This window comes from Pogoniulus pusillus, chromosome 27 (assembly GCF_015220805.1).
Source record: "Pogoniulus pusillus isolate bPogPus1 chromosome 27, bPogPus1.pri, whole genome shotgun sequence".
NCBI lineage: Eukaryota > Metazoa > Chordata > Aves > Piciformes > Lybiidae > Pogoniulus > Pogoniulus pusillus.
Genome location: NC_087290.1, coordinates 1,534,015 through 1,559,242, shown reverse-complemented (window position 1 = coordinate 1,559,242; position 25,228 = coordinate 1,534,015). Strand labels below are relative to the sequence as shown.

Genomic DNA, 25,228 nt, shown 5'->3' with positions numbered 1-25,228 from the left:
AAGAGGCTGGGGCCAGACTCTGCTCAGTGGTGCCCAGGGACAGGCCAAGGGGCATCAAGGGGCACAAAGTGTCAGGCAGGAGGTTGGCTGTGCAGAGGAGGAGCAAGTTGTTTGTTGTGAGGGTGCTGGAGGCCTGGAGCAGGCTGCCCAGAGAGGCTGTGGAGTGTCCTTGTGTGGAGAGCTTCCAACCCCCCTGGCACTGTGCTGCTGGGCAAGCTGCTGTGGGTGCCCTGCTTTAGGAGTGGGGCTGGGTTGGATGCTCTCCAGAGGCCTCTTCCAACCCCACCCTGCTGGGGTCCTGGGATCAGTCAATGGCTCCCACTGCAACACAAGCTACATTAAATGCAGCTCTGCCTCCAGATGTGCTACACCCTGGAAGCACTCCTGGGAATTTTAGGCACAGCACACACTAAAGGAAAGATGTTGATGGCATGAAGCTGTTGAGGACTCCCAGGTACTTGTGTGCTGTTGGAGCAGGATGGCAACCTGCAAGATTTTCCTTTTAAGTGTCTAAACCCCACAGACATTCATCACTCCACAGCACCTAACACGGAGCTTGTTGCCATGGAAAATCTGCACCTGAATGCAGACTTTTACTAAACAACAGAAACTAACAACTGGGGAGGCAATGTCTGTACAGAACCAGACCCTTTAGGTGCTTGGCATCCTCCCAGTCGATGCCTGCTTTAAATGTATTAGTATGGTAATTGTCTGCAAGAAGCCTGTAAAACACGCAGAGCAGGGCAGAACAAAGGTTCAAGCTGTGAGACAATCTGGAGGAGCTAACACCTAGCACTAAATACCAACCTGCTTAATTCAGACACTCCAGATCCCAGTGTCCTCCCACCACACACAAAGCAGGGAGCCAGAGGACAGAAGGAATGGGCTGGTGGCTTTCCTGCACACTGCACTTCACATGCACAATCACAGAACCAAGCAGGTTGGAAGAGAGCTCCAGGCTCAGCCAGCCCAACCTAGCACCCAGCCCTGCCCAACCAACCAGACCATGGCACTCAGTGCCCCAGCCAGGCTTGGCTGCAACACCTCCTGCCACACAGACTCCACCACTTCCCTGGGCAGCCCATTCCAGTGCCAATCACTCTCTCTGACAACAACTTCCTCCTAACATCCAGCCTAGACCTGCCCTGGCACAGCTCCAGGCTGGGTCCCCTTCTTCTGTCCCTGTGTGCCTGGCAGCAGAGCCCAACCCCACCTGGCTACAGCCTCCCTGCAGGCAGCTGCAGACAGCAGTGAGCTCTGCCCTGAGCCTCCTCTTACATCCCATGGTAGGGAAGTACTCTGCATTTGTGGTGTGAATGAAGCCATGGAAGACCACCCAGGGATTGGCTACTCCTCCTCTTCTGGTGTTCAACAAGAGGCTGAGAAGGTATCTGCTCAGCAAGAGCTGAAGGAGCTGTGGGGGGCAAGAGCCTGGGGCCAGACTCTGCTCAGTGGTGCCCAGGGACAGGCCAAGGGGCAGCAAGGGGCACAAAGTGTCAGGCAGGAGGTTGGATGTGCAGAGCAGGAGCAAGTTGTTTGTTGTGAGGGTGCTGGAGGCCTGGAGCAGGCTGCCCAGAGAGGCTGTGGAGTGTCCTTGTGTGGAGAGCTTCCAACCCCCCTGGCACTGTGCTGCTGCTGGGCAAGCTGCTGTGGGTGCCCTGCTTGAGCAGGGGCTTGGACTGGATGATCCCCAGAGGTCCCTTCCAGCCACCCCCTGCTGAGGTTCTGGGATCAGCTAAGGGCTCCCACTTCAACGCAAGCTACACTGAATGCAGCTCTGCCTCTGGACATGCTACACCCTGCAAGCACTCCTGGGAATTTCAGGTACCTCCAGAGGTCCCTTCCAAGCCCACAGTGCTGGGATTCTGTGCTGAAGATCCCAGATGTAACCACCCCAGGCTTATTTGGTGTCTCTCTGCTAAGGGGCACTGCTGCATCCTGCCTGGAGAGCCAAGGGTTAACAGACCGAGAGCCAGCAGAGTCCTGCTGCCAGAGGAGATGCTTTGATTATGAGAGGAGATGAAGACAAAGCAGCAATAATTTCAGAAGTATCTCTGCATTGTTTCATTAAGGCAGTGAGCATTAAGGCACTCCCCCCAGACAGGGCCTGAGAACACTGCTCTAATTTGTGCCAGTGGGACTGACTTTTTGTGGAGGCAGCTGTGACAACCTTGGCTCTTTCAGAAGCAATTCCCCTGCATCCAGAGAGGAGAGCAGCCCAGCACCGAGGAGATTTGGTGCTTTGCACAACGGGGCTCAGGCTGCCTCCCAAGTCAGAGTGTCTGTGCTGAAATGTTTTCCTAGAGCAACAAATCAGCCTAAAGAAGGCTGAAATGAGTAAAAGTTTATCAGTGGAGTCACTGCATCAGCCACTATCAACAGGAACCTAAATACAGAGCATTAGCCAGGCAAGCCTAGGAGAAAGTAAGAGGAGATTACTGCAAGGGAAATCAAAGGCTGGCTCTGGCACTTCTGTGATCCCACTGCTTTGAAGTTAATGGCTAAACTAATGCTGACCTCACCAGCAACATGCTGCATGCCAAGGAAATCTGTCAAGTGCAAGAGCTCAGGATATTTTCTATCAGCCTTCATGAAAGAAAAATTGAAGAATGTCCCCCCCAGAATATAGCTGTGGCCACAAAATGGATGTGGCCCTCCAGAGCAGGCCTGCTCCTTCCTCCCTGGTTGAGACTGGGGCCCACATGGTGATGGATGGGCAGAGACAGACACAGTACAGAATCAGAGCCTCAGCAGGGTGGGGCCTTTGGAAGGGACCTCTGGGGATCATCCAGTCCAAGCCCCTGCTGCAGCAGGGCACCCACAGCAGCTTGCCCAGCAGCACAGTGCCAGGGGGGTTGGCAGCTCTCCACACAAGGACACTCCACAGCCTCTCTGGGCAGCCTGCTCCAGGCCTCCAGCACCCTCACAGCAAACAACTTGCTCCTCCTCTGCACAGCCAACCTCCTGCCTGACACTTTGTGCCCCTTGCTGCCCCTTGGCCTGTCCCTGGGCACCACTCACAAGAGTCTGGCCACAGCCTCCTGCCCCCCATAGCTCCTTCAGCTCTTGCTGAGCATTGCTCAGCTGCCCTCTGGGGCTGCTCTCCTGCAGGCTCTCAGCCCCAGGGCTCTCAGCCTCTGCTCCTCCCAGAGCTGCTCCAGGCCCCTCAGCAGCTCTGCAGCCTGCCCTGGACTCTCTTCAGCAGTTCCTTGGCTGTCCTGAGCTGGGGAGCCCAGAGCTGCACCCAGCACTCCAGATGTGGCTTCCTAGGGCAGAGTAGTGGGGGCAGAGAATCTCCTTTTCCCCAGTGGCCACACTCTCCTTCATGCCCCCCAGGACACCATTGGCCTTCCTGGCCAGTACTGGCATGTAAGAACTTCCCTTTGTGCTCCTGAATTTTGGTATGCATCCTGCAGGGCTGCCTGAGCACAGCCAGAGGGGCAGGGATGCAGCACTTCAGCTCTCAGCCCTTTCCCCACATAAATTATGCTGCAGCAGAGCAACACCAGAGACTGCCACAAAACTGCTAGAGCCATTTGTAAGAGTTTCAGCTGAGCATTAAATCACTCTGATGGAGGGAAGCTCCCCACAGCACGGGCAGAGCTAAGTGGCTGCTCTCAGCCTCCTGTTTTCAGCAGGCTCAGGCTGTAAAGGCTGCGAAGTGCTTGGTGGAATGGCTGAATTTATCTTGTTTACACTTCGATCGCAGGGCAGGGGAACAATGAGGGAGACAGGAGGAACAGGAAACTGATTCACAACACATGGCAGGAAACATTCCTCATGCTCACTGAGAGATCAGACCTGGGGGGGCTAGGCACAAAGAAAGCAAAGCTGCTGAAGGCAGAGGTGAAAAGGTCACTCAGGGAACTGCCAGATTCATGGATTCACAGAATGGGTTGGGCTGGAAGGGACTTTAAAGCTCAGCCAGTGCCAACCCCCTGCCAGGGGCAGGGACACCTCCACCAGCACAGGTTCATCAAGGCCTCACCCAGCCTGGCCTTGAACACCTCCAGGGAGGGGGCAGCCACAGCCTCCCTGGGCAGCCTGTGCCAGTCTCTCCCCACCCTCACTCTCAGCATTTCTTCCTCATCTCCACTCTCACTCTCTCCTCTCCCAGCTCAAAGCCATTCTTCCTCTCCCTGTCACTCCCAGCCCTTGTCCAAAGTCCCTCCCCAGCTCTCCTGGAGCCCCTTCAGCTACTATAAGGCTGCTCTGAGGTGTCCTTGGAGCCTTCTCTTCTGCAGGCTGAACAGCTCCAACTCTCCCAGCCTGTCCCCATAGGGGAGGTTCTCCAGCCCTCTGATACTTTCATGTCCCCCTCTGGACCCTCTCCAAGTATAGAATCATAGAATCAATGAGGTTGGAAGAGCCCTCCAAGATCATCCACTCCAACCTAGCACCCAGCCCTAGCCAGTCAACCAGACCATGGCACTAAGTGCCTCAGCCAGTCTTCTCTTGAACACCTCCAGGGACGGTGCCTCCACTGCCTCCCTGGGCAGCCCATTCCAATGCCACTCTCTGGGAAGAACTTCCTCATAACATCCAGCCTGTACTTTCCCCAGCACAACTTGAGACTGTGTCCCTAACTGTTCCATGTCCCTCTTGTGCTGAATGAACCAGAAGTGGCTGCAGTGCTGCAGGTGGGGTCTGAGCAGGGCAGAGCAGAAGGTTCAGGATGTCCCTTCCACGTTCAGTGCAGTGCTGCTGGTGTGCAGTTGAGTGTAAGAGTGGACTGCTACTTAGCAATGGGAATTACTCTGCAACAAATAGAGTTAAAAAGGTAAGCCAGTGGTTATTAATGCTGCAAAGCCTTTTGTCTGCCTTGGTTGTGATTGTTTTTCTGCTCTGAATGCCACACTTCCCTTTTCCAGTGGAGAGAACCAGAGGGGGTAGCAGGTAGATTCAAAGAGAGACCACAGCACAATAAACACCCCTGGCAAACCTGCACCACCCAGCACTGGGAATGGAAAGGTTTGAAACTTTAGGAGGATTTTCTGTGCCTCTGCAGTTCAGCTCCCTCAGGCCATGTCCATGGTGCATGTCTGTGGGGTTCTGTGGGTGGGTTTGATTTTAAAGGCAGCCCTGTCCTGCAAAAAGGGACTGCAAAGCAGGGAGAAGTAGGTAAATTGTATTTCAACAGCAAAAGAATCACAGCATTAACCAGCTTGGGAAAGACCTTTGAGATCATCCAGCCCAACCTAGCACCCAACACCTAATTAACTAAGCCATGGCACTGAGTGCCTCATGCAGCCTCCTCTTAAACACCTCCAGGGATGGGCACTCCACCATCTCCCCAAGGCAGCCCATTCCAATGCCAATCACTCTCTCTGACAGGAACTTCCTAACAACATCCAGCCTGAACCTCCCCTGGCACAGCTCTGAGGCTGGGTCCCCTTCTTCTGTCCTGTGCTGCCTGGCAGCAGAGCCCAACCCCACCTGGCTACAGCCTCCCTGCAGGCAGCTGCAGGCAGCAATGAGCTCTGCCCTGAGCCTCCTCTGCTGCAGGCTGCACACCCCCAGCTCCCTCAGCCTCTCCTCACAGGGCTCTGCTCCAGGCCCCTCCCCAGCCTTGCTGCCCTTCTCCAAACACCTTCCAGGACCTCAACATCTTTCTTCAACTGAGGGCCCCAGAACTGGACACAGCACTCAAGGCATGGCCTGAGCAGCGCTGAGTGCAGGGGCAGAAGGACTGCCCTGCTCCTGCTGCCCACACTGCTCCTGAGCCAGCCCAGGATGTCATTGGCCTTCTTGGCCACCTGGGCACATCAGTGTTTATATTCCAACAGAGCTGCTCACTTAGAATAAAATGCCACAGACACCAGAATTGAGCAGCACCCTGCAGAAGCCAAAAGCTTGTACAGTGCCTCGGAGTGCCTCAGGAACCCCCCCAGCAGTCCAACCCAGCCCTGCCAGGCCAGCAGTACCCCTGAGAGCTGCTGAGCAGAGAACCAAGCCTTACTTTGAGTGTGCTGTTCTTGGCTGTCAGCTGCTGCTCCAGCTGTGAGATCTGGCTGCTGGAGTTCTCCCGCAGCTTGGTGAGGCTGCCCTGGAGCCTCTGCACATCTTCCACCAGCTGGGCGATCTCCCGCTCCTTGGCAGCCAGCTCTACTTCCAGGCTGGAGCGTGTCAGCACCTCGATGGCCTGCTCCTGGTGGGAAAAGGAAGAGTCAGACAGCAGCAGCAGCAATCCTGACACACAGACAAGGCTCAGACAACACAACTAACAAAGGAAACAAGCCTGGATTCAGGCGGGCAGGTAAGGAGCAAGCACGGCACTGGGTGACGCAACAGCTGGGCAGAGGGGCACCCAGTGAGGGTCAGCAAGGACCAGTGCAGAGTCCTGCCCTGGGAAGGAACAATAAACTGCAGCAGCAGAGGCTGGGAGGTGATCTGCTGGAGAGCAGCCTTGTGGAGAGGGACCTGGAGTGCAGGTGGGCAGCAAGCTCTGCATGGGCAGCAATGAGCCCTGCTGGGCAAGAAGGCCAATGGGATCCTGGGGGCATTAGGAAGAGTGCCCAGCGGATCCAGGGAGCTTCTCCCCCAGCTATGCTCTGCCCTGGTGAGGCCCCACCTGGAATATTACATCCAGGTCTTGGCTCTTCAGTTCAGGAGGGATAGGGATCTGCTGGAGAGAGCCCAAGGGAGGGCTACAAGGATGCTGAAGGGACTGCAGCACTGCTGATGAGGAGAGGCTGAGAGCCCTGGGGGTGTTTAGTCTGCAGAGAAGGCTGAGAGGGATCTGAGCAATGTCTGTAAGTACCTGAGGGCTGGGGGCAGGAAGGGACAGGGACAGCCTCTGCTCACCCCTGCCCTGGCATAGAACAAGGGCAAGGGATGGAAATGGCAGCACAGGAAGTTCCACCTCAAGAGGAGGAAGAACTTCTTGACTGCAAGGGTCCCAGAGCCCTGGCACAGGCTGCCCAGAGAGGTTGTGGCTCCTTCTCTGGAGCCTTTCCAGCCCTGTCTGGATGTGTTCCTGTGTGACCTGTGCTGCATTCTCTGCTCCAGCTCTGGCAAGGGTTGGACTGGAAGCTCTCCAGAGGTCCCTTCCAACCCCTAACATTCTATCAGCTGTGATCCTGTGAGAGGCACAAACCAATTTCTCCACTTGGAACTTCTGTGACTGTGTGACCTTTCACAAGGGCTGTAGTGACAGGATATGAAGGAATGGATTGAAGCTTAAGGAGGGGAGACCTACACTGGAGACGAGGAAGAAATTCTTACACTGAGGGTGTGGAGACACAGGCACAGGTGGCCCAGGGAGGCTGTGGCTGCCCCCTCCCTGGAGGTGTTCAAGGCCAGGCTGGATGAGACAAACTCTGCTGGTGGGAGGTGTCCCTGCCCATGGCAGGGGGTTGGGACTGGATGAGCTTTGAGGTCCCTTCCAACCCATTCTGTAAATCTACAAATCTGGAAGCAGGCAAAACTTTGTGCTCCCCAGGACAGCCCTTTGGTGAAATGAAGAGAATAAATGTCCTGATTTCATGAGGGCACTGGGAAGAGGCAGCTGTGAAAGTCAAAGGCTTCTGTTTAGCTCTATTTATTATTAATAGCCCAACTGCTTTGACAACTATGAAAATCTGTGCTTACAAAATGCTAATCAGATCAAATATTCGGGAGTAATGGAGCAGAATTCCTTAATCAGGGCCGGCAGAGCCCTGTGCCTTTGGCTCTTCATCTGCATTCTGCACGTTGCAGGCAAAACTGGCACAATTTGCCCCAAACTGCTGCTTCCAATCAACTTCCTCCTTGCATGAAAATCGTTCGCTGCTCACATCATTGCTAGCGACTGAAGCCTGTCCTCTGTGGGGATGAAGATAGATGTGACAGCTGAAAGATGAGGCCTTTCTCCCTCTGCTCTGTCTCCACGTGCAGAAATCCCCTTTTCCTAAGCCAGGTTCTTTCTTCTTCCAGCCTCCCATGGCTGCAAAGTCTGTCCTCAAATCTGAAGCTTCCTGACTAGATCAAACATTCCATCGGGACGAGAGAGGACAGAGCAGTTAAGAAGAGGGCAGATCTATTCAGGAAAGACAACACAGACTAATTGCACCATCTCCTTGGGCTCCTTGGGCTAAGAGATCAACAGCTCTTATGCAGTGGAGAACTTGGAACCTCTCTCCCATGACTCACAGAATGGCAGGGGTTGGGAAGGGATCCTCTGGAGTTTATCCAGTCCAAGGCAGAGTCACTTAGAGAGGGTCACACAGGAACACATCCAGGGGGGGTGCTGAATGTCTCCAGAGATGAAGACTCCACAACTTCTCTGGGCAGCCTGCTCCAGCACCCTTAAACTACACAAGTTCCTCCCTGTGTTTAGAATGAGCTTCCTACATTCAATTTTGTGCCCAATACCCCTTACTCTGCCACTGGGTGCCACTGAACAAAGCCTGGTCCCATCTTGCTGACATCCACCCTTGAGGTATTGATCAGCATTGATGAGATCTTGCCCTCAGGCTGCTCTTTTCCAGACTAAACAACCTCAGGTTGGGCTGTCTCTTGCTCTCCAGGGCTGCACAAGGATGGGATGCCTCCAAGGATGGGCTGCCTCTTGTTCTCCAGGGCTGCCTCCAAGGATGGGCTGCCTCCAAGGATGGGCTGCCTCTTGCTCTCCAGGGCTGCACAAGGATGGCCTGCCTCTTGCTCTCCAGGGCTGCACAAGGATGGGCTGCCTCCAAGGATGGGCTGCCTCTTGCTCTCCAGGGCTGCACAAGGATGGGCTGCCTTCTGCTCCCAGATCTGCACAAGGATCTGGGATCGAAGATCCTTGTGCAGATCTGGGAGCAGAAGGCAGCTCCCTTACAAAGATGCCACTAAAAGCCTAAACCATGCCTTACAAAGCTTAATGCCTGCTCCTCAGCAAAGGACAGTGAGGAGAGGAGAGAGAGGAGCAACAATCATAAGCACTACCCCAAAGATCCTACAGTGCAAGGGCTGCAAATGCAACTCCCAGACGCTGCCACTCGAGCGCCTTCCTCCACGCCACAACAAAACACCTTCTCCTCCACTCCTTCTAAACACTTTGCTGGCTCTCAGTGCCTCCCTCCCTTGCAAGCAGCAGCAGCAGCAGTTAACCACACTCTCCTATTACACCGAATTACACTTTTAACGTGATGGGAAGAAGAAGGAGAAAAACCCCCACCACAACCACCTCTCTAATTTGCTTGCATGAAACATCACAAGTTGTATAATCATCTGCTGCTTGTGCCTATTGAGACTGGGACGTAGAGTCTGCAATAAGATAGATAATGATCATTTTCATCCTGCAGTAGTTGTCATATTAAATATAAATGAAGTGCAGAAGTGCTATTAAATACAAGAAAGACCTAATGTTAAAATAATGATAAGGCTAGGACAGGAGATAGGGAGCAGCAGGTAATGCAGAGCTACAAGTGATAGGCAGGCTCTTCATTTTCTGCTTTGCAGCCTGCTTGCCTGGCTTTTGACTCCTCTGAGAAAACACTGGGGTGTGTTGAGAGAGAAGCAAACAGATCTGGAGGACTCCTGGCTGGTTCCTGCCTCCCTGTAAATGCACTTCGAAGGCAGCCCTGTGCTCTGGCGCTGGCAGGCGCTGTGCGGCTTGCGAGAGAGAACGCAAGGGAGGGAGCTGGGCTGCTTTTGTCTGCTGAAGCTGCTGCTCAGGAGACCCAGTTTCACCCAGATGGCTTTTCAAGGGCCCTGTCCACCCAAACCAGTTTGTGATGCTGTAATTCATAGCATGGTTTGGGTTGGAAAGGACCTTAGCCCACCAGTGGAAACATTGCACTGGACGTGGCTCTAAGCAGCCTGACCTGGAGGGAGGTGTCCCTGCTCACGGCAGGAGTGTCAGACTAGATGACCTGAAAGGTCCCTCCCAACCCAACCCCCCCATTCATTCTATGAAGTTCTATGAAAGATCATCCAGTTCCAACACCCTGCCATGGGCAGGGACACCTCCCACTAGCCTGGGCTGGATGAGGCCTTATCCAACCTGCTCTAGTGGGAAGCATCCCTGCCCACGGCGAGGGGTTTGGAACCAGATGGTCTGCAAGGCCCCTTCCAACCTAAGCCATTTGGTGACTCTATGAGAGCACATTTAACATTTGCACCCTCCTCTGTCTGCTTTGGCAAAGAGAAACCAAAAGAATACTTTGACTTGGACATGAGGGAAAATGTCTTTGCTACAGAGTGGTCAGGGATTGGAAGAGGCTGCCCAGAGAGGTGGTGCAGTCCCCAGCCCTGGAGGTGCTCAACAGATGAGTCGGTGTGGCACGCTGGGACATGGTCTAGTGCTCATGGAGGTGTTGGGCTGAAGGTTGGACTTGATGACTTTAGAATTATAAAGGTTGGAAAAGACCTTAAAGATCACTGAGACCAACTGTAACCCAACCATCACAAACACTGAACTACTGGAAACAGCCTGGAACACCTCCAGGGATGGGCACTCCACCACCTCCCTGGGCAGCCTGTGCCAAGCCCTGACCACTGCTGCAACAAAGACATTTGTACTCATCTCCAGCCTAACCCTCCCCTGGCACAGCTTTAGGCCATTTCCTCTCCTTCTACCACCTCATCCTAGGGATTAGAGCCCAACCTCCACCTCACTGCAGCCTCCTTTCAGGGAGCTGTAGAGAGCAATGAGATGTCCTCTCAGCTTCCTGTTCTGAAGACTAAACAACTCCAGCTCCCTCAGCTGCTCCTCACACAACATGCCCTACAAACTCTTCACCAGCCTTGCTGCCCTTCTCTGGACACCTTCCAGGACCTTTGAGATCATTTCCTTACAGGTCCCATGCTCTGCCTGCTCACCTGCTAGCCTGGTTAGCCTCCAGTGACCACACTGAGCTGCACGCTCTGGTCAGCAGAGCTGCTGCTGCTGCAGCCTCCCCAGGCACAGGGGCTCTTTGTTTAGAAACAACAAGCAGCCCAACTCTGAGGAAGGCTCCTCTATTCCCTGGCCTTCCTCTTCTGTTGGATTTACAGGTGTAGCTCTCTGGTTAGATCTCTTCACTGAAAACTGGAGTGATCAGAGAATTACAGAATGGGCTGGGCTGGAAGGGACCTTAAAACTCATCCAGTTCCAACCCCCTGCCATATAAGCAGGGGACACCTCCCACCAGCCCAGGGTGCTTAAGGCCTCATCCAGCCTGGCCTTGAACATTTCCAGGCAGGGGGCAGCCACAGCCTCCCTGGACAACCTGTGCCAGTGTCTCCTTGTCAAGAATTCCTTCCTCATGTCTTGTCTCCATCTCCCCTCTCTCAGCTCCAAGCCATTGTCCCTCATCCAAGAACAAGAAGACCCAGAAATGGTCAGGCAGCAGTTCCCCACTAATGCAACCAGCTCTGGACAAAACTGCCCCCCTCTGAAGCTGCTTGCCTCTGCTGTGCCCTGCAGGCAGGCACATGCTGATGGCTCACCAAGGCACTCTTTGTCACACCACTTTGCTGCCTCTGCTTTTCCCTCTGCTGAGTGCTGTTAGCAAGGTGAAATATTGGAGAGCTGCTGCTGTCACCTGGGCCAGCAGCTGTGGAGAGCTGTAGAATCTCAGAGTGGGTGAGGTTGGAAGGGACCTCAAAGCTCAGCCACTTCCAACCCCCTGCCATAGGCAGGGACACTTTCCTCTAGCACAGGTTGCTCAGGGCCTCATCCAGCCTGGCCTTGAACACCTCCAGGGAGGTTGTGGAGCACAGAATCACCCAATGTGATCTTTGATCACATTGGGTGATTCTGTGCTCCACAACCTCCCTGGGCAACCTGTGCCAGTGTCTCACCACCCCCAACCTGTGCCAGTGTCTCACCACTCTCAACCTGTACCAGTGTCTCACCACCCCCAACCTGTGCCAGTGTCTCACCACCCTCACTGCAAACAACTTCTTCCTAACATCCACTTTCAATCTCCCCTCTGCCACTTTAACCCCATTCCTCCTCGTCCTGTCACGACAAGACCTTGTCAATAGTCCCTCCCCAGCCCTCCTGTATGGATCCTGTATGGATGACCAGGGCCAGAGTGGTCTCTGTCCCATGCTCTTCTGCAGCCACCAACTCCCTGAGAAGAGGAAGAGAACACTTTTGCAGCTCCAGACAGGGATTTCATAGAATCATAGAATCAAGCAAGTTGGAAGAGACCTCCAAGCTCACTCAGTCCAACCTAGCACCCAGTCCTAGCCAATCAACTAGACCTGAGTGTCCCATCCAGTCTTTCCTTGAACACCTCCAGGGACAGAGACTCCACCACCTTCCTGGGCAGCCCATTCCAATGCCAATCACTCTCTCTGGAAAGAACTTCCTAGAATCATAGAATCAGTCAGGGTTGGAAGGGACCACAAGGATCATCTAGTTCCAACCCCCCTGTCATTGGCAGAGACACCTTACCCTAGACCAGGCTGGCCACAGCCTCAGCCAGCCTGGCCTTAAACACCTCCAGGGATGGGGACTCCACCACCTCCCTGGGAAACCCATTCCAGCCTCTCACCACTCTCATGGTGAAGAAATGGCTCCTCCTAACATCCAGCCTAGACCTGCCCTGGCACAGCTCCAGGCTGTGTCCCCTTCTTCTGCTTCTGGCTGCCTGGCAGCAGAGCCCAACCCCACCTGGCTACAGCCTCCCTGCAGGCAGCTGCAGGCAGCAATGAGCTCTGCCCTGAGCCTCCTCTGCTGCAGGCTGCACACCCCCAGCTCCCTCAGCCTCTCCTCACAGGGCTGTGCTCCAGGCCCCTCCCCAGCCTTGCTGCCCTTCTCCAAACACCTTCCAGCACCTCAACATCTCTCTTGGATGCAGGAGCCCAGAGGTTGCTAGCTCTGAGCACAGCCTGCAGGATCCATGCTGCAGGGCTGGCAGAGAGCTGTAGGAGCCAGGGAATCTTTTCTCACCACATCAGGAGCCTTCTGGATCTGCGTAGCAAGCTGCAGAGATTTGTTAGCCGAGGAGAGCTGCTCCCTTAAGGTCTCTGCCTCTCTCTGAGCCACCTCTGCCCTCTGAAGGAAATGAAAAGGAGGGGGGGGTAGGGGAGGAGGGGGGGGGAGTGGGGAGTTGGTTTGGGGGGGTTGGGGGGGGGGGAGAGAGAGAGAACATTCAGTTTAACAACTGACAATTATTACAAGAACATTCATCAATTCATGCCTGACTGAATATAATTGATTTTCCTAAACACTCAACCTAATAAATGTTGGGGGGGGGTGGGGGGAAGAAAAAGAAAACAAAACCCAAAAGGAAAAAAAAAACAAAACAACAACCAAAAAACCCCAAGAATGTGCTGGATTTTTATTTTACACAGTACAAGGAAGGAATAATTGAGCGATTATGACAGTAATTTAACGCTAGGAGCAAGGAATCCCCTGCTGATAGCAGTGCTGTGGCCCACTGAATTTCCCAGCCTGAATAAATACGAGTGGAAATGGAGTCTTTTTATTCAATTTCTTTCTGTTCTCACAGACCAAGCAGATTTTATTGCAAGGGTCCTCCTGGGAATCATTCTCACGGGTAAAAGCTGAATTAAAAGCTCTCCTGACCACTCTCCCCACCAGGCAGACAATGCTGTGGGCTGTCTTTCTGCAGGAATTATTGCCCCAAACATGAATTGGTGGATTCTGGGCTTTCAGCAGATCTCCCTGCCCAGCACTGTTTAACCCTGCAGCGGCTGCTGGGCACAGCTCAGCTCCTGCCTGCGCAGCATTTGCATGAGAATGGGGGGATGGCTCAGGGTGAATCTCCTGGAGGAGGGTTCTAGGTTGGGCTGGCTGGTCCTGAGGGGCTTTGCCAAGCTGTGAATCTGTGAGGCTGCAAGCAGCTCTCCTGCCAAACCACTGCCTTAGTGGGGGCATGACAGAGGAGCAGGCTGAGATCCAGGTGCTGGGGCACTCCCGCAGGTGGAAGAAGGTTCTGGTCTCCTGCTGCTGAGAGCAGGCTTGGCAACCCCACTGTATGGAGCAGGGGTAGGAAACTAGGCAGGCAACAAGGTGGAGTGCTGGGGGTATCCTTGCTGTCCCTAATCTGCCTGGATTAGGCTTGGTTATAAACTGATTAAAGTCTCCACTGGATCATCCCAGCAGGCTCTGTATGGGAAAAGCCATCCAGGAGTCACCTCGCGCCTCGTGGATGGCCTCCGACTTGGCCAGCAGACAGAACTCCCACAGGAACAGCAAACAGCAGGAGAGGAGAAAGGCAGAGTGATGAGCAAAGACTGTACAAGACTCTGGGGAGAGAGATGGGTCAGTAGCTCTGGGCAGTGGTCAGGTAGGGCTCTGCCCTCTTGTGCCCCCCCAGTAGGGCACACAGCCTGCAGGCTCTGCTTCTGCTCTCTTACGACAGGAGGGGGGAAAGGGTTTGGAGGCTTTTCCAACCTGGATGCTTCTGTGATTCTGTGCACAAGGATGGCTCAGCTTGGAGGGGGCCTTAGACATCATCTAAGGCTGTGCTGCCATCTAACCAGAGCTGGATGGCAGGTGAGAGCTGGGGGAAGGCAAACCTCATGGTGATCAACCAGGACAAGTGCAGGGTGCTGCATCTGGGGAGCAGTAACAGGTTGGGGCTGCCCTGATGGAGAGCAGCTCTGTGGAGAAAGGCCTTGGAGTGCTGGTGGGCAGCAAGTTCTGCATGGGCCAGCAATGTGCCCTTGTGGACAAGAGAGCCAATGGCATCCTAGGGGGCATCAGGGAGGGCAGCCAGCAGGGCCAGGGAGGTTCTTCTCTGCTCTGCCCTGTTGAGAGCACACCTGAAATACTGCATCCAGTTCTGGGCTCCCCAGTTCAAGAGAGAGAGAGACCTGCTGGAGAGAGTCCAGCAGAGAGACACAAGGATGGCTGGGGGAGTTGAGCATCTCCCTATAGAGAGAGACTGAGCCCTGGGGCTGTTGGCCATGTGGGGGGGTTTCACCACTGACTTCTCACCACTCTTCTGCCTAGATCACATTGGATTCCCTCATCAACTGCACACTCAGCTATGACCCCAGCCCTGCCATCAACCCCATCACCATCCTCAGCAAGCCTGCTGCCATCCCCATCGAGTGCCACTACCCAAGTAAAGCCTCCCCAGCCTTGGGATTCCCCAATCCAGTTCCCAGGGACCATATCCTGCTTCAGGAGAGAGAAGATCAGCAGCAACAGCATCCAGCCCAGCTGCCCACGCTGTGCCTCATGAGTGTGCTGCCTCATGGATGGCCTCTGACTTGGCCAGCAGACAGAATTCCCACAGGAAGAGGGAACAGCAAGAGGAGAAAGGCAGAGTGATGAGCAAAGGCTGTACAAGACCTTGGGGAGAGAGAGCTGGCTCAGCAGCTCTGGGCAATGAACAGCAACCAACGTTTTTGCCTGCCCATGTCTGAGCCTGTGTCAGGAAAGGCAGAACTAAGGCTGATTGCTTCCACAGCATCTACCCCACCTCCCCCCTGGCTGCCTCCTCTCCTTTATAACCACACTGCTGCCCTCCCAGGGGCATCACTGCTGCTCACCTGGAGCCCTCTGCCAGTCACAGGGCATGGGCAGCACCAGTGGCAGTAATTTTCTATCTCCACTGCCAAGGACTTGATGGTCTGGGATGTCTTTTCCAACCAGAGCAGTTCTGTGATTCTGTGGCTGTGTCTTGCCAAACTCAGGAGCTGTCACCAATCAAGGCCAGCACTTTTCTCAGCTGACTGTTAACCTTCACACTGATGGTCCCTTCCTTACTGGAATGGTGAATCACTACCACCATGTGAGAGCAACACTGTGAGAGAGAATAAACTGACACTGCCAGCTGTGCCAGGAGAGTATGCACTGCCACCTTAGCCAGCCTGCTGCTGGTACCAAACTGGGAGCAGTGCTGACACCCCTCAGGTTGTGCTGCCATCAGCCAGAGCTGGGCAGGCTGCAGAGCTGGGCAGAGGGAACCTCACAAAGCTCCCCAAGGGCAAGGGCAGGATCCTGGCCTTGGGCAGGAACAACCTCCTGCAGCAGGACAGCTGAGGGGGGACCTGCTGGGAAGCAGCTGCAAGGAGAAGGAGCTGGGAGTGCTGGGGGACAGCAAGTGCCCATGGGGCAGCAATGTGCCCTGGGGGGCAGGGAGGCAAATGGTGTCCTGGGAGGCATGAGGAAGTGTGTGGAGGTTCTCCTCCCCCTCTGCTCTGTCCTAGTCAGGCCACATCTGCAGTGCTGGGTCCAGCTCTGGGCTCCCCAGTTCAGGAGAGCCAAGGAACTACTGCAGAGTCCAGGGGAGGCTGCAAAGCTGCTTTGGGGCCTAGGAGGAGCAAAGGCTGAGAGCCCTGGGGCTGAGAGCCTGCAGAAGAGCAGCCCCAGAGGGCAGCTGAGCAATGCTCAGCAAGAGCTAAGGGAGCTGTGGGGGGCAAGAGGCTGGGGCCAGACTCTTGTCAGTGGTGCCCAGGGACAGGCCAAGGGGCAACAAGGGGCACAAAGTGTCAGGCAGGAGGTTGGCTGTGCAGAGGAGGAGCAAGTTGTTTGTTGTGAGGGTGCTGGAGGCCTGGAGCAGGCTGCCCAGAGAGGCTGTGGAGTGTCCTTGTGTGGAGAGCTGCCAACCCCCCTGGCACTGTGCTGCTGGGCAAGCTGCTGTGGGTGCCCTGCTTTAGGAGTGGGGCTGGACTGGATGATCCTCAGAGGTCCCTTCCAAAGGCACCACGCTACGATTCTGGGATTTTCCAGCCACCCAAAGTGCCACATCTCTGTGTGCAGCCTGCTTTGCTTTCCCAGCTAACCCTTCTGCAGTGCTAAGTCACCCAAATCAGCAGAAGGAGGACCCCGCCGGGGGTGTGCAGGGTGTCTGCCTCGCCAGCAGAGCAGAGATTCTGCCTGCACGTTTAATCAATCAGTAAACTAACAGCAATCAAGTCCTGAACACATCATCTCTGCTATTTGCTCACAACATTCTATTAAATGATTTCACAGAGGTTCTGCAGCTGCAATTAAAATGTGACTGTCACAGGAGCAGTGCCCTGCCTGCAGCAGCCGTGGCACAGGGCACGGCCGCGGGAGAAGCGGTGGCAGCAGCGAGACAGCAGAGAGCCAGGGGGGGTTAGGCTGCAGAGCTGGAAATCAGAATCACACAACTGTTTGGGTTGGAAAAGATCTCCAAGATCTGATGAGCAACCTTCCAGCCCAGGTCTGACCCAGTCATGGCCATGGCCACTAACCCTGTCCCCAGGTGCCATGGCCATGACTTTCTTGAACACCTCCAGGCATGGGGACTCCACCACCTCCCTGTGCCAGTCCCTGACCACCCTTGCAGCAAAGACGTTTTTCCTCATCTCCAATCTAACCTCCCCTGGTACAATTTCAGGCCATTTCTTCTCCTATCACCTGATCCTAGGGAGAAGAGCCCAACCCCCACCTCTCTGCAACCTCCTCTCAAAGACCTGTAGAGAGCAATGAGGTCTCCTCTCAGCCTCCTCCAGGCTGCACACCCCCAGCTCCCTCAGCTGCTCCTCCCCAGCCCTGTTCTCCAGACCCTTCCCCAGCTTTGTTGCCCTTTCCTGGACTTGCTCCAGCCCCTCAATGTCCTTCTTGGGGTGAGTGGCCCAAAACTGACCCCAGGATTCAGGGTGTGGCCTCCCCAAGGTGCAGTGTTAGGATAAAACCCAGAGGAGACACAATGAGAAGGATTTTCTCACCATGTATTAGAGGAGTTTGTACATCCTCTGCCCCAGCAAAGCAGCAGAAGGTCCTGTGCTGTGGCACTGGCATCTCCTGCTCTCTAAGCCATGAGTTTGCAGCCTTTAGCATCTCTGCTGCTGGCCCCCACCCCAGGCAGCGCTGTTTGCAGAGCCATGCAGCTGGCATGCAGGCAGAGCACAGAGGGGACCTGCACTGGATGCTACACCTGCATGCACAGCCTCCCCAGCCCATGCAGGACAGCTGCTGGCATCCTGTCAGGCACAGCAGGCAGCACCTCACACCCTGCATTGCCCAAACACATCAACACTAACTCTGGGCAGTGCTACCAGCAGCAGGTTTGCAGCTGAGGCTGTGGCTGACAGGACTGAGGGACAGGATGCACGCAGAGGGACCTGGAAAGGCTGCAGAAGTGGACTCAGGAGAACCTCATCAGCTTCAACATGGCAAAGAGAAAGGCCTTGCAGCTAGGCTGGGGCAAGCCTTGGTGCCAGTCCAGGCTGAGAGTCACGAGACTGGGAGCAGCCCTGCAGGGAAGGACTTGGGGGTGCTGCTGGATGAGAAGCTGCACAGGAGCCATCAATGGGCACTGCCAGCCCAGAAGGGCAATCGCCTTGGGGAGACCTCACCTGCAGTGCTGTGTCCAGCTCTGGAGTCCTCAACACAGGAAGGGCATGGACCTGCTGGAGAGGGTCCAGAGGAGGACACAAAGATGATCAGAGGGTTGGAGCACCTCCCTTTTAGGGACAAGCTTGGAGAGTTGGGGCTGTTCAGCCTGGAGAAGGCTCTGGGGAGACCTTAGAGCAGCATTTCAGTATCTGAAGGAGACCTACAGGAAGGCTGAAGAGAGGCTGTTTGGAAGGGCTTGGAGTGATAGGACAAGAGGCAACTAAAGCAGGGGAGATTCAGGAGATTCAGGCTGGACAGCAGGAGGAAGTTCTGCACCATGAGGCTGGTGAGACACTGGAGCAGGCTGCCCCTGGGGGCATTCAAGTTCAATCTTGATGGGGCCTGAGCAAGCTGCTGCAGCTGGGGACATCCCTGCTCCCTGCAGGGGGGTTGGGTGTGATGACCTTTCAGGGGCCCTTCCAGCCTGAGGAATTCTATATTCTATCAAATTCTGGCCAATATTTCACCTTTGTATTTTTTAATGAGTCCTTTTCAGGTTGTTTCTTTCCAGAATGGAAGCTTTTTAGAGTCAGAATTCCAGGTGTGTGCAGTGCCTGGAGAGCACTTTTGGGTGCTGCTGCAACAGGAATGAGAAATGAGCCACAAGATCCTGTTTCAAGCACAGCACTGAGAGGTTTTCAGAGGCCAAGGCCAGGGCTGAGGCTATGTTTGGCACAGGGCTGTGGGAGGCTGGAGCTGCACAGACACCTCTGATGGCTTTTCCCCAGTGAGACCTCCTGCTTCACTCAGCTCTGGGGATGAGTCCTGCTTGGTCAGTGAATATTTGGCTTTGTCTTCCTTGCTCCATGTGTGACTCCCGTGGTTTATTCACTGCTGACTGACCCCACCCTCCCCAGGCAGATAGGATTAATGAATGACTTCCCCAAAGCCTGAGCTCTGCTCTCCACCACCCAAGGATCTAAGTTTAGAAACATCAACAGCTGCACCTCAGGCCCCCAGCACAGCCCCACTGGGGTGCTCTGCACACTGGTGTCAAGCACAGGCTGACTGTGTGGCACAGGCTGTGTCTGCTCACTCCTCATCTGCTCCCCAGAACCCAAGACCCCACAGAGCAGCTCTGCTCTCCCAAAACCTCCTTGGTTTGTCTCTCTGACTCCTGCCCCTCTCTGCTTGTCACTTTGAACCCCTGAACCCTTCTTAACTCAGCATGGCTGCTGGAAGCACCATTTCTGTCCTCTCTGAGCCTCACACTGCCTTCAGCTTCAGGCAGGCCAAAGCCAGCTCCTATCTCCTACCACCAGACCTCCAGGCTCAGCCTTCCCCTCACCATTTCCTTCTTCATCCTTGTTCCTACTTCTCCACAGTCCTCACAGCATCCCTGTCCTGGTCCTTCTGCTCCCTCCCCACCACACAGCCTCTCCACCCCTTGCTCTCCATGCTCTCCCACTGACATTGTCTACCTCCCATCGTGGCTGGGGCACTGAACCCTCCACTGCAACCAAGAGAAGAAAATCTTGGCTGCTTGGTGCTGGGGATCACAGGATCACAGGATGTCAGGGGTTGGAAGGGACCCAAAGAGATCACAGCTCACAGGATGTCAGAGGTTGGAAGTGACCCAAAGAGATCACAGCTCACAGGATGTTAGGGGTTGGAAGGGACCCAAAGAGATCACAGCTCACAGGATGTCAGGGGTTGGAAGGGACCCAAATTGATCACAGCTCACAGGATGTCAGAGGTTGGAAGGGACCCAAATTGATCACAGCTCACAGGATGTCAGGGGTTGGAAGGGACTCAAACTGATCACAGCTCACAGGATGTTAGGGGTTGGAAGGGACCCAAAGAGATCACAGCTCACAGGATGTCAGGGGTTGGAAGGGACCCAAAGAGATCACAGCTCACAGGATGTCAGGGGTTGGAAGGGACACAAAGAGATCACAGCTCACAGGATGTCAGGGGTTGGAAGGGACACAAAGAGATCACAGCTCACAGGACGTCAGGGGTTGGAAGGGACCCAAATTGATCACAGCTCACAGGATGTTAGGGGTTGAAAGGGACCCAAAGTGATCACAGCTCCCAGGATGTTAGGGGTTGGAAGGGACCCAAAGTGATCACAGCTCCCAGGATGTTAGGGGTTGGAAGGGACCCAAAGAGATCACAGCTCACAGGATGTCAGGGGTTGGAAGGGACCCAAACTGATCACAGCTCACAGGATGTCAGGGGTTGGAAGGGACCCAAAGAGATCACAGCTCACAGGATGTTAGGGGTTGGAAGGGACCCAAATTGATCACAGCTCACAGGATGTTAGAGGTTGGAAGGGACCCAAAGTGATCACAGCTCCCAGGATGTTAGGGGTTGGAAGGGACCCAAAGAGATCACAGCTCACAGGATGTCAGGGGTTGGAAGGGACCCAAACTGATCACAGCTCACAGGATGTCAGGGGTTGGAAGGGACCCAAAGAGATCACAGCTCACAGGATGTTAGGGGTTGGAAGGGACCCAAAGAGATCACAGCTCACAGGATGTTAGGAGTTGGAAGGGACACAAAGAGATCACAGCTCACAGGATGTTAGGGGTTGGAAGGGACCCAAATTGATCACAGCTCACAGGATGTCAGGGGTTGGAAGGGACACAAATTGATCACAGCTCACAGGATGTCAGGGGTTGGAAGGGACCTCCACAGACCATCGAGTCCAACCCCCCTGCCAGAGCAGGACCAGAGGATCTAGTGCAGGTCTCACAGAAATGCCTGCAGACAGGGCCTGAAACCCTCCAGAGAAGGAGACTCCACGACCCATCTGGGGAGCCTGTGCCAGTGTCTCACCACTCTCGTACTCCAGAACTCCTTCCTAACACCTAATTAAATCTCCCCTCCTCTGGCTTGTTGCATTCCCCCAGTCCTATCACTACCTGACAGCCTGCAAAGTCTCTCTCGTAGCCCCCTTCAGACGCTGGAAGGCCACAAGAAGGTGCCCAGGAGCCTTCTCCTCTCCAGACTGCACAGCCCCAACTGCCTCAGCCTCTTCTCACAGCAGAGCAGCTCCAGCCCTCTGCTCATCCTCATGACCCTTCTCTGGATACCTTCCAGCACCTCCAGATCTTTCCTGTCCCAGGGGCTCCAGAACTGGACAGAGGGCTCCAGATCCTACTGCTAGGACACAGCTACCTCCCTGGTAACAAAACACTTTATCCCCCTGAGGCTGTGCTCAGCTGAGGCTGCAAACACTGCAGTGCTCCCAGCAGAGCCAGCAGGTCAGGATCACCATGCTGCTGTGTGCCTCCCAATTAAAGAGAAGCAAAAAAGCCTTCCACAGTATCTCCACTCCAAATGATTCTCATTGTTTCCTGACAAGATAATGAATAGGATGAACTAAGAGCTCTTCTACTTACAGAAAAATGTTAATTTGATCAAAGAGCAGTGGTGTGAAGAGCAAATGAGATACTTAGGAGGAAAAAAAACCCGAGGAGAACCTCTCCCTTAGCTTCCAGCAGCCAGGCTGCACTCCCTTCCCACAGCCTGCAGCAGCGACCTGTGCCACCAGAGCTTCCCATGGGCTGCGACTGCTGCTCAGGGGAGACAAAGAACTCCTGCGGGGAGAGTCCAGCACAGGTGGTGCTGAGGGGCCACTGGGGGGCCTGGAGCATCCCTCTTGTGGGGAAAGGCTGAGAGGGCTGGGGCTGGTCAGCCTGGAGAGGAGGAGGCTGAGAGGCATCTCAGCAGTGCTTACCAACACCTATGGGGTGGGGGTCAGGAAGGGGGGCCAGACTTGTCTGGGTGCTCCCCAGGGACAGGCCAAGACACGATGGCCACACACTTGAGCACAGCAAGTTCCATCCAAGCATGAGGAGGAACTTCTTTGATTCAAGGGTGAGAGGCCTGGAGCAGGCTGCCCAGAGAGGTTGTGCAGTCTCCATCCCTGCAGGCTTTCAAGGCTTGCCTGAACGTGCTCCTGTGTGACCTGCTTTAGGTGACCCTGCTGTGGCAGGAGGCTTGGACTCGATGCTCTTCAGAGGTCCCTTCCAACCCCTACCCTGCTGTGGCTCTGAGTGCAGGCTGTCAGCACTAATTCTGCTGAAGCTGTTGAGCCTGCTTATGGCAGCAGCCACCAGCCCTGGGTTGAGCTGCTTGAAGCTGCCACTCTCACTGGCAAGCTGCTGCACAAGCTCTGCTGCTCAGACTAGAGAGAAGTCAACTCTGCTTCAGCCTCCTCAATTCCTTGCCTTTGGAGAGATGGAAATCCACTTTGAAGCCTTGAAAGGACCCCAGCTCTGCCAGAGCAGCAGCAAGGTCAGCAGCTCCTCTCTGACATGGAAGGCTCTGGCACCTGTTTTTTTCCCCCAGTGATAGAGAATGACATGGAAATAAAAGGAGAGAAGCCTCCAACACACAGTGGAGCTTGGGTTGCCTTCAGGCTTCAGGCTGCTGCAGAGTGTGCAGGGAGAGGCTGCCAGATGCATTCCCAGCTGGGAGCCAGGGGTTTGCAGGGTGCTCCTGTGTTTGCATGAGAACATGAACCACCTTCTGCTCCCTGCAAGCAGCTCCACACACTTCCTACAGCCACAGCCTCCCCTGCTGTGCGGCAGAGTGGAAGCACAGCACCAAGGCAGGCACCTCAGCTGCTCTGAAGCAGCCTAACACAGCTGCATGTGTGAGTGTGGCACCAACAGCTATTTACCTGCCTGGTAGCCTGCCTGGGTGGCAATGGCTGTGGTTACAGATGGAGATGTTCTGGGGTATGAGGTATTCTCTGCCTCATGTACAGGCTGGAGGATGAAGGGACTGAATGTGGCCCTGCCAAGAAGAGTGTGGGGGGACTGGTGGGTGAGAAGCTGGACAGGAGTTGATGATCACAGAATCACAGAACATCAGGGGTTGTGGAAGGGACCTCTGGAGATCAGCCAGTCCAAGCCCCTGCTCCAGCAGGGCACACACAGCAGCTCGCCCAGCAGCACAGTGCCCAGGTGGCTGTGGAAGCTCTCCAGACAAGGAGACTCCACAGCCTCTCTGGGCAGCCTGCTCCAGGCCTCCAGCACCCTCACACCAAGAAGTTTCTCCTGTATTTCACATGGAACCTCCTGGGTTCCAGCTTGTACCCATTGTTCCTTGTCCTGTCACTGAGCACCACTGAGAAGAGCCTGGCACCTTCATCCTGACACCCACCCCTCAGGTATCTATGGACATGGATGAGGTCCCCTCTCAGCCTTCCTTTGCAGCAGAGATGTTCCACTCCCCCAGTCATCCTTGCAGGCTCCCCTGGACTCTCCCCAGCAGCTCCCCATCTCTCTTGAACTGGGGAGCCCAAAACTTGACCCAGTACTGCAGGTGTGGTCTCAGCAGGGGTAGCAGAACTTCCCCAGCCCTGCAGGACAGTGCATTCACAGCCCAGCTGGCCAAGTGCACCTGTTGGAGTGGGTCCAGAGGAGGGTCACCAAGATGATCAGAGGGCTGGAGCACCTCTGCTGTGGGGACAGGCTGAGACAGTTGATGGTGTTCAGCCTAGAGAAGGCTCCTGGAAGACCTTTGTGTGGCCTTCCAGCACCTGAGGAGGGCTTGTAAGGAAGATGGAGAGGAAGATCTAGCAAAGCCTGCTGCATCAGGGTAAGCTGGAACTGTTTTCAATTAAAAGAAAGGAGATTTGGACTAGAGAGAAGGAAAAAAGTCTTTGAAGTGAGTGGTAAAGGAGTGGCACAGGTTGCTCAAAAAGGTTGTAGATGCCTCTTGTCTGGAAACATTCAAGGTCAGGTTGAGTGGGGACAACCTGTCCAGTTAAGGAGTCACTAACAGAAGTCTCTGCTCATTGCAGGGGCCTGGGCTAGATGATTTTCAAAGGTTCCTTCCCAGACAGAACATTCCAGGGTTCTATGACCTCTGCAGAATCAAGCAGGGCTACAGCACCCAGGAGAGCTGAGGATCATGGCCAAGGGGCTCAGAAAGAAAGAGCAAACTCTGGCACAGCATTTGTGGGCAGCATCCTCCTTAGCCCTGCAGCAGGTGGAGGAGCTGTCTTCATAGAGTGGTCTGGCTTGGAAGAGTCCTCCAAAGGCCATCCAGTCCAACCCTCTCTGCAGTCAGCAGGGACATGCTCCACTAGATCAGAGCCTTGTCCAGCCTCACCTTGAGTATCTCCAGGGACAGGGCCTCAACTGCCTCCTTGGGCATTCTGCTGCAGTGTTTCACCACTCTGCTGGTGCAGAACTCGTTCCTCACATCCAGTCTAAACCTGCTCTGCTCTGAAGCCACTGTCCCTCGTTCAGGATGAACAGCCTTCTACCCCCCTTGGTAGGAACACAAAGCCAAGTGCTGCCTGGGCCCACCAGGGCCAAAGCAGAACCTTGCAGTACCTACACTGTGCTGCCAGTGAAAGGGGAGAGCTGATCCCAGCTGCTGCTCAAACCCCAGACATATTTTACAGCAATCTCACTGAGGGGGGAGATCTTTTCAAACCATTTTCCAAAGTGATTTGGTAGAGACAGGCGAAGTTGCCCACCCAGTGGAACAAAGAAGGGATCTGAGAACAGCCCTGCTGCTGAAGTGCCCTGGTGAGGTTTGCTCTCTGCTTCTGCTGCAGGCACAGCTTTGTGGACCTGGGTGGTGATTTGGTGCCAAAACATGTTTTCATTCACCCCCTCTTCCTCTCCAGACCTTAACATTTAAGACTGTTCCTGTGGGATGAATCACAAAATCACACACTGGTAGGGATTGGAATGAGGCCTCCAGAGACCATTGGGGCCAACCCCTGTGCCAGAGCAGGATCACCCAGGGCAGACCACACAGCAACAGGTCCAGGTCAGCTCTGAAAGACTCCAGACAAGGAGACTCCACAACCTCTTTGGGCAGTCTGCTGCAGGGCTTCAGCACCTTCACAATCAAAGAAGTTTCTCCTTATGTTGAGGTGGAACCTCCTGGGTTCCAGTCTGAAACCATTGGTGTGTCCTATCACTGGGCACCACCAAGCAGAGCCTGGCACCTTCCTCCTGGCCCCCAGCCCTCAGGTACTTACAGACCCTGAGCAGATCCCCTCTCAGCCTT

The 25,228-nt window shown here is 54.7% G+C and overlaps 1 protein-coding gene across 9 annotated transcripts in view; it reads right to left on the bottom strand.

The window, feature by feature from the left end:
* Positions 1-25,228, bottom strand: part of CUX1 (cut like homeobox 1) — a 426,690-nt gene that overhangs the window by 134,332 nt on the left and 267,130 nt on the right. For all 9 annotated transcript variants that reach the window (XM_064166481.1, XM_064166473.1, XM_064166478.1 and 6 more), the window contains exons 10-11: positions 12,848-12,952; positions 5,960-6,148 (exon numbers count right to left, since the gene is read on the bottom strand). In XM_064166481.1, coding sequence (XP_064022551.1) covers positions 5,960-6,148; positions 12,848-12,952 — 294 coding nt within the window. The remainder of the gene's footprint in view (positions 1-5,959; positions 6,149-12,847; positions 12,953-25,228) is intronic.